General features: G+C 33.8%; 1 protein-coding gene across 1 annotated transcript; it reads right to left on the reverse strand.

Annotated features, from left to right (window-relative positions):
• Positions 1–282: 282 nt before the first annotated feature.
• LOC149799065 (protein jagunal homolog 1-like) lies at positions 283–9,594 on the reverse strand. The gene is made up of 2 exons (XM_089958041.1): positions 9,423–9,594; positions 283–2,267 (listed from the first exon to the last, which is right to left on the reverse strand). Exons 1-2 carry the CDS (start codon positions 9,509–9,511, stop codon positions 1,790–1,792), a joined length of 567 nt encoding a protein of 188 aa, XP_089814167.1. The 5' UTR covers positions 9,512–9,594; the 3' UTR covers positions 283–1,789.
• Between the last annotated feature and the right edge of the window lie 337 nt (positions 9,595–9,931).

A 9,931-nucleotide genomic window follows, 5' to 3' on the forward strand; every position in this document is an offset into this window, starting at 1 on the left:
AATTTTTTATTCATATTTCTTGACAAGTTTATAAAGGAATCTTATAAAATATAATTATTTTTTTTTACAGAGAAACAATCACCAAGGCAGCTGTGCATGTATCTTTCTTTGTTGGGCATATGTTGTCGGCTTTAGCTACCCAACATTCAACAGCTTTCGTTATTAAGCAACAAAGAAAACATTCACATCCCCCCCCCACTTTCACAAATCAAACAATATACCACATGGAAAAGGTTTTCTCAAACAAATTACACATACAATAAATGAATGATTCACAAAATGTAAATTTCATTCCATCTTTAATCATGCCTTGATCATAATACAAAAATACAATCACCATTTTTCTTGCAATAACAACAATAATAATAATAATAGTAATGGCCACTGATTTACTGGAACACCATCTGTTCTTTACAACAAAATTCTTGATACATTAATGAATTTCATTTAATAGCATGGTGATTTCATAGACCACCTGCTGCGATAGATCATTTGTTTTCGCAGAATGGGTGGACTATCAAGACAAACATTACTGCAACAGTAATAATAATAATAATAATAATAATAACAATAATAACAACAATAATATAATAAGTTGAAATTATTGCAACCAATACATTTTCTTCTGAGAAATCTGATTTCACTGCAAAATGGAACAGTCCCGTAACTATATCCTACCTATTAATGGTTTCCCAAAAAAAGTCAAATCTGCCTTATTTGCTTGAACACAAAATGTATAATGCTGATTAATACTTTGCTTGATTTTTATGATGCAGTACCTTCAGATATTGTAATAATGCCAGATACAATGTACATTGTTTATGATCATAAAGCATTACATACAACTGAGAGGGAATGAAGAGTGGCAGGCCCATTTTTTTAAAGTGGCTCAAAAAAAGCATGCATTAAATAAACACAAGACTTGGATGAATACTGGTGAGCAGCTGGGACACTGGAATAAACAATGAATGGGTGAACTTGGGTTCAAGACAATCTGACAGTGTGGTGTTAACTTCTTATGTTTACAGTGGTGATTTCATCCAATTCCGTGAGCCAGTTCAACTTAAATCTTTTGACCCATGGATATCATTGACCGATATCAGATGAATTCATACACATTCATATATATATATGCATGCATACAAACATGCAACCCAAATTTCAATTGTCTACTTCAAATTGTTTGCCAAGTCATGCTTTTTTAAAAGTCCAAATTCAAAAGGTTAAAAAATGTGTATATAAAAAAAAATTCTATGATGGCCTGGAAATTTAACATGTTCATTTACGTGGGCATATAAACATGACATACAAATTTTATTAGTCTGACTTGAGTGGTTTTTGCTTAATTTGTTTTAAAATGTTTTTGTCAAACACTGTCTAAAAGTTTAGAATCTGTATAAAAAAATTAATAATGGCTGTAATGTTTTCAAAATCTAACCAGATCACCTAAATATAAACACAAATATACTTCATGTCAATGGCTGACATCAGTTCAAAAAGTTCCAAAATGTGTATTAAATAAATTCAAAAACAATCTAATCATATGATCTATAACTATGATAAAGCGTTTAAAATTTCATGGTCATAAGTTTAATATTGTCTAAGATCTTGTATTAAATTGAATCCATAACAGACATAAGGATGTATGGACATATAGACAGACAGCAGCCAAACAATACACCCCTTCTGCTATTAAAAGGGGAACATAATAAATGTCGCACGAAAGGTTTGCGAACAAAATATAATTAAACTGACCTGGCATAAATTCTTTCTTACAATAAATGAGGAATTAAGTTTTCTTTGGTTTTGGTCTCCAAGCCTGAAATAAGACTGATGCAAAATACAAGCCAAACCCATGGAGCTGGAGGGCAACAGCTAAAAACAGAAACCACACCACTACTGCAGGGTATCCAAAAATCCGACTTGCATACTTCTTATCATAAAGATATGCATACATGTCGTCAATCTGATCAATTATGCCATAAATTACTGGCAACAATCCAAAAACTACTGTGCCAATCATATACTGTTTTAGTAGAAGCATTTCATTCTTCGCTAAAGACTTCAGTCCCAGCAGTGCTGCAACCAGGCTAACAATCCAGGCATACTCCCAAGATTTTGGTGCTGGCACATCCCACTGGCGCAGTTTCTGGTAGAGTGAAAGGCCAATAAGAGATGTAATTCCAGGAAGCAGTCGAATGAATACTGCCAAACCCAGGATCAACTGAACCCCTGTACACGTTTTTAATCTGGACTTGTTTACCGAGCTGCAAAAAGCGAAGTAAGGATATATTAAATTTAGTTTAATTAAAACTGCATTACAATTGTTTTTTTCAAACTGCATTACACTTGTTTTTTTCATTCCTATTCTGAAAAAGAAAGAACAAAACAAAATGTTATCCCAAGCTAATCCTGTGCTTGTAACTGAAACTAGAATGAGGTGTTAGAAATGAGGCCACCCACAACCACCCTTAATTTTTCACACGTTCCCAATTTACATGCTTTTGACTGCCACATGGCCTACTTACAAAATCTATCCATCCCAAACCCGCAACCTTGAAAGTGCCACCCCATTAAAGATTCCTTCCAATGCCCCTGCAAAGCTACATTAGTACAATAATGGATACAGTTCAAAATCTATTATAAATTTCAGCAAACAGAATTAAATGAATGCATCAAGACAGTAGTTTACATCTCCAAAATGAAGATTCTAGCTTTAAACATGGTAGACATCCTCAAAAATGATATCATTTCCCCGTAGAGGTACCCAATCCCAGGCCAAACCCTTATGGAAAATAGTATGGTTGTACATCTATGCTAATTACATAGCATAGTGTATGACTGTTGCTACTCTTGCAATTTTCACAACACCCATGACACCTTTGTACTTGCCAAAAGAAGTGTAAAATCTGAAAGATGAAGTAACATCTACACTTGGTATGGGTGGATGAGATGCAGCCAAACTACAATGAGTGGATATAAACATAATCTCACTTGCAGAGAAACAATACCACATCCTATATTTTAAACTGACTAATTTTGCAGCGCATATGACCATTCTTGGAATTTAAACTAAACTGAGCACACACAAATATAAATATTTGAATATTTTAATCCAAAATACATATCTTTAAAACTGAAGGAGTATGAAATGTATTTTTTATAATTTCTATTTTTTATTTTATCACCGTTTTCTCTTGGGTAAAAGTTTCAGCTTAACAGGGATATTTTTTAAGCAAAGTAATAATACTGACTCGTTTCAATTTAAGTCCTATCAGATCATAGGAGAATAATTTATTTGGATCATGAGCTGTAGGAATAATGTTGCATGATGGGATAATTGTGTCAGTTATCCCCTTCTGAATTTATCTAAGGCAATACAAACACACACACACACACACACACACACATATATATATATATATATATATATATATATATATATATATATATATATATATATATATATATATATGAACATATAAGAAATTTCAAACTACATAGTGTCATAGTGCAATTATGCACATTAATTTAATATTAATCATCGTGTAGATGTTCAATGTTGGGTCCTTTTCTTGTGTACACAAAGACTACTTCCCAAAATCTGTAATTAATTTGTGTACATGTTATATAAAAATTTTAGAAAGAAATAGATAGAAAAACCATTCATGAATGAACATTATATAAACACAGTAATTATGAAACCATACTCAGATCTGCAGAGAAAAAATGTTGAATGTATAAAGGGTAAACACGCAACTAATTATATCAGAGATTAGTGTTCTTTACCAGCACTGTTCTTTCAAGCACTGCTTTGCTAACAAACAAATGGGGAACTGTGTTTATATATACTACACATTTTTCATAAGAAATGATCACAAAGAGTCAAAACATGTAACTTATCTCATGTGATAGGGCTTTCACAAGGTGTGACTCGGAAAGTGAAGTGGAAATATTAAGTAAACTGTTGTGGGGTCAAAGTATACATAAGGAACAGAAGGCCTAATAATTGCTTTCTGCTATTAGTTAGTCTTCTTCTATCAATGCACTGCATGGCATCATTCTAACAATTTTTTTTTCACTCACTATATGAATTTGCATGTACCACCCACCAGTCCAGTAACTGTTGAACTCATGTGTGAACTGATAATGTATGAATATAAACAGCCCATCACTGAATTGCAACATGTATTGTTCTTTGCCATGGCCAGTAATGTAAAACACAAAAAAAATAACAGCACGAGATACACCTGTCATGTTACCTTCCCCATTTATGATCTTGACCCTGACCCTTGAACTAATAACTTTGTATAATGTTCAAAATATCTGTAGGGGGATAAAAAGTCATTGCTTAGATAGGAAGATTGGTCAGTAACTTATATCTTCTGTTGTGACTTTGACCTTGTTAGTGTGTATGGTGAAACTCTGACAAGTCAAGATATATAAAAGGCTAGAGTTTCATTCAAATATGTCTACTGGTTCCAAAGTTATACCCTTATATCAATAAAGATTACTAATTTATATTTTCCCTTGCTGTGATCTTGACCTTAAGCATACTTACTGGACACAAAAAATTCCAAAAGCCAGGTCATCAGTAAGCAAGCTTTCATGTTGGTAAAGTTCTTTTGTACATTTGTACAAATTGACTATCAGTCATGTAGTGTGCAAGCTATCTAAGTTCATGTGATTTTAACTGGATTAGGTGAAGCTGCATAGGTTAGACATTAGCAAAGAGATTAAGACACACGTTAATCAACTGACAGTTCATAATGATCACTTTGATCGAATGATTTCTTACATATGTGCGTGCTTTGCCTCTTCTCTTTGATACACACTAGTTTTAATCCATCACATTAAAAATCCACATGCAATGTTTCCAACACTTGCATGTTATCATAAATCAGTTTTACAAAATATTGGCAAGGTTTGGGGATTCATTTGGTGTGTCAGAGAAATACAAACTCTAATATTAATCAGTATAAATTCAGCTTTTTTTGGGTGGGGGTGTCAGGTATACCTTCATTTTCAAACAATTATTATATGTGTACTATTCTGATGGCAACTTTACATAATTTCTTTGGTACCAAGTGTATGACAGATCTGTAGAATGAATCAACGAATCAGACATTCCCATGGGCCTTAAAACAAGAAAATAATGGAACATTATCCACACGGTATCATGAATGTGGAATGAATAATGCAATGGCAACCCAATGATCTTGTATCTTGCAAAGTTCAACATACAACATACATCAAGACAAAGGACAATGGACATTTAAAACAAAACACTGAAGTGAAATTGACAAGAATGATGAACGAAGATCCTAAATATGTAGTGGAGAAATTTGTTAAAGTTTGTCTATTCAAATAGTGAATGTGAAATGTTGGGTTGCTTAAAGATGAAATGAAAAAAAGTGGAATCTGGGGTCATTTGTTTCTTCTTATGTCTTGGAAAATTGATAGATCTGAAATGGAATGAAGCTAATTAAATAAATTAATATAGAAAGAAAAGAAAGTGTAATCTCTTCCTCAATTCCTTATAGCTGCACATACAGTAAGTGAATGACAATGTAATGGCACTGAAAAGTGCTGTAACATCTCATTCAAAATTATAAGTTATCAACTGCCTGAATTTTTCATTCGTTTATAATAGTAAATATTTCACAATAAATGAGCATTAGTAATCTGATGAAATATATAGTCTATGATGTGATACATGGATACTACAATATATACTATAGAAAACAGTATACACATTCAATAAAGTGTGTAGCTTTAAAAATGTGCCTGCAGTGTGGCAGTTTATAGTGATGTCGAGAACTGGGACATCATGCTGCCTATATACATCCATATTTGTCAACACCATAAGGCAATAATTCCAATTATACGACTGGCTGTAAACAGTCACATGACAATGATCCGGAATTTTTACACATCAATAAATTCTGGGACTACATTCAGATTTTGTACTGTTTGCAATACAAATAAACATTGCAGATATGTGAAATGACTGTTTCCTCTTTAAATACTTTTATCCAGCAAATAAATATAAATTATACCCTTTACATACTTTTTCAAGTATTCTTTGATTGAAATGCATAGTTTACAATTTGGCATTCGTCTGCTACATAGTCACGCAAAATGGCCAATTACGGTGAGTTTTTTTTACAATTAAATGACAAGGAGTTAAAAGAAATAACATCAGCAACTGAAGCAGATGAAGAAGGATTTGACTATAATGTGATGGATGTTACAAATACTGAAAATGAAACAGAACAACAGAGATAGACAAATTCCCTCAGTCACCCTAGCCATACACAACAACAACAATAAAAGTGTGAGAACTGGGTCAGTCAATTTTGAGGCCGCTGAGGGATATAAACCAAGATTCGAGAAATTATATGAGGAGGACTTAAAAGCTATTGAAATAATCAGTACTCAGAGGCAGATGTAGCAGATGGAATGACTAAAATTGAACAAGAATGTTGTAAATGAACTAGATGTGTTGAAACCATTGGTAGCCATTGCTTAAGATGTAAAGTATGAAGTTTCTGAATAAACGTAACTGTGACAATAGTCAATATGTTCGTGTGATTCTATACAGGTTATGTATTATCAGGCGATGTGAAGCGGCGAATGAAAGGAAAGTACCCACTATTTAAATTTGAATATATTGTTGATGGAATAAGTTGATATGACAAAGAAAGGATGAAATTAGAATCATAAGGATTAAATGATCATGGATGGGTATCTATTCGACGTGTAAATTTTACCTAATCACAAATCAAAATCACTCACACACTATTCTTTTCAGCATTCACTAATATAGGATTAAATGATCATGGCTGGGTATTTATCGACGTGTAAATTTTACCTAATCATTCACAAAGTAAATAAAGTGATTAGTGAATCCTGAAAAGAATAGTGTGTGTGTGATTTGGATTTTTAACGTAGCTGTAAAAAAAATTCAGTCATATCATTACTATATCTACAATGTGGCAGTATATAGTGATGTCTAGCACTGTTGCATCATGCTGCAGACACGTAGATCACATCCCACCCAGTCACAGACACCATGCCAAATAGTCCTAACACTATCCTCTTAATGCTGAGTGCCTAGTGAGGCAGCTTAAGTACCATTTTTATAAGTCTTTGGTATGACTCGACCGGGGTTAGAACTCACGACCTCCCGCATCTGAGGTGGCTGCTTTAACCACAAGGCCACCACAGCGATCTCTGTGACCATGTACTTGTACATATCATGTTTCACCTTGGAAACAAATTATGAACTTCAAGAAATCTACCCACATGCTGTCCCAGGTAGTGCCACACTGCAAACAGCCCAAATCAGTTCCTCTATGCAGTCTACTTATTCTGAAACCAAGTGAGTCTGTGTGTATGTGATTTGGATTTTTAACAACCCCAGTTTACAAATGAATTTAAAACAAACTGCATGTGAGATTGGCTTTTTAAGCCTAAGAATTCATGCCACAGCATGCTAAAAAGAGGTACTTGTTTCTGTACTACACCCTCGTAAGTACCGGTACCACCAGATTGGCTGAATTATGTACGTGTCCTGGATAATAATGAAATGAGAAAAAAAATATAAGCAGGTGAAACTGACCTTAAACAGAGACTTTGACCCTCCATAATACATTAAAAAAATTTGATAGCCAGATGCCCAAGTCCCCTCTAATTTCAGATCAGGTGTCCTGTATTCTGAGAGAGGTTCCCATCAACAAAAAATAATCCAATTTGACAGAGAAAACTGTTATTGCACCTCTGAAATGCGGAAATGTATTTTCAATGTGTTGATATACCTGCCACAACACAGCGCAATCTGATTAAAATCAGATCACGACTGTCCTACGCAAAGTGGACATCTGATTTTAATCAAACTCTAACACGGCATGTCATGCTAAGACAATTTTGTAATACTCCAAAAACCCCGATATGGTTGTGTTTCAAGAAAACACAATTTTCTGTAATGTTCGAAACTAGAAGAAACTAGAAGAAAAAAATACTACTTTCAGTATATGCACATTACATGTACAAACAGTAAACAGTCATGACTGGAGCTGAGCAGTTTAAACAGCATCGAATAAAAGGCAGAGGTCATGTATAATCCTCCGTTTCACATGTTAATTAATTAACCGACAATCGCTAGTGAGATGTGTTTGAAGACTGCAGTGGATGAGCCCATTGTTCTAATTTGCATAGTTACAATCTGCACATGGAACAACCACTAAAGGAAAATCAGAGATGCTAGATACATGTAGAAGAACAAAAACTGTTACATACTGCTATGAATGAGAATGTTAAAGCCATATGTATTATAGATTTTTGACAGGTTTGTGAATAGCAGAGCAATATTTGTTTTAAGTCCTATTTTATTACATATACAAAACACAAAGAATGATCATTTAAACTGTCAGAATAGTGTCTAAGTCTGATTCATTTTTTAAGCCAATTTTGGCAGCAATTAGCTCTCAGCAAAGCTGAACAAAAACAACTTCAGAATTCCTAGTCGACAGAGTTTTACCAGCAAAACAAAAAGAGGGGGGTTAATTCATTATTTGCACATACAGCAAATATATCAACATATGTCAACATGGTTCTGACCACGATTAGCTCAGAGAATGCAGCAAAGAAGTTTGAACACCATGACCATCCGGTCACCAGAGAGTGTAGTGATGAACACTAATAACACCTGCATTACCTTCAAACCTGCTATTGAACCCTACTTAATTTATATTTGATCTGTAGCAATTGCAATGTTGTGTGACAAATAATATTGAAAAAAGGGGAAATTTTGGGCTTATTGAAATCAGAGTCTAGTCTTAATCCAAGGCTTGTTTTTTGTTTTAAGTCACCAGCCCTAGGCTTGCATCTAAAAAACAATTTTCTATGAGCACTCAAAACTGAAGCTATAAGCATCATTTTTAGCACTATTTTAGGGTTATAAACCCTACTCATTTCATTAAAGTTAGTGGGACCATTTTTTTCTTCTGAAAATGGAAAATAAAATTATTTTTAGAAATGCACACACCCACTTCGTGTCCAGACCTCACGCTAATTAGCATCAAATAAACAGTTGAGACTTAATTTTTATGAAAACTGGATGCATCTCCATTGAAAATCAGCTTGGCTGCAAAACCTCGTACTTCATACTTCATGTCCTGTACCAAATTAAAAACGAATTTTTCAGCATATCCAGCTTAATATTAAAACAAATTTTCTTCTTTACGATATAAACATTGCAAAAATTGTAAAATATAACTTAACGAAGCACTGGATGCATGCTCTACCAGAATAGCCATTACGGAGTGTACATCTGGGATCAATTTACAAAACTTATAAATTAAGTTACCTTCTGTACGGTAACGTTTCTTTTTCTATAAATTTTGTTTAATCGGCAATACCTTATTTTATACTGCCATGCTACACTTTCTCTATGCCAATGATCACTGCCATCCGTGCCAACTGCTCTAGGACCCTGGGAGGATGCCATGGCGAGCCAAAAATGCTTTCAATCCTTTAGTGACAATGTGCTCTAAATGGAATGGAAACTGATGACTGACGATGTGTCTTGACCGCTTACGATGCAGATAAATATATGGCAACAATTTCTTTAATATGTAATGTATCAATTACGACATAAAACAAATTTAATGAAATTGACTTAAATATATATCTATCATTATGACTGAGCATGAATAATGTTCCTTCAAGCAATATTGTTTTTAATGATTTCAGCGATAACGCACTCTAAGTGAACTGAATGCTTAAGTGGATTTCGTTGGCTGCGTCGCGCTTTTTCGTGATATGAGATATACGATACTAGCTTTGCCAATTTAGGCTGGTACAATAGATTGTTCGAATAGGTTCGGTTCGTCTAAATAATTCGACTTCTTTTAGATGTTACATTCCT

This window comes from Sinohyriopsis cumingii, chromosome 5, assembly GCF_028554795.1.
Source record: "Sinohyriopsis cumingii isolate HCF-2022 chromosome 5, ASM2855479v2, whole genome shotgun sequence".
Lineage (NCBI taxonomy): Eukaryota > Metazoa > Mollusca > Bivalvia > Unionida > Unionidae > Sinohyriopsis > Sinohyriopsis cumingii.

Coding starts and splice junctions, on each gene's coding strand:
- LOC149799065 (XM_089958041.1), bottom strand. CDS start 9,511: ATGGCATCCTCCCAGGGTCCTAGAGCAGTTGGCACGGATGGCAGTGAT. Junction 2,268..9,422: donor GCATGGCAGTATAAAATAAG/GTATTGCCGATT, acceptor CGCTTTTTGCAG/CTCGGTAAACAAGTCCAGAT.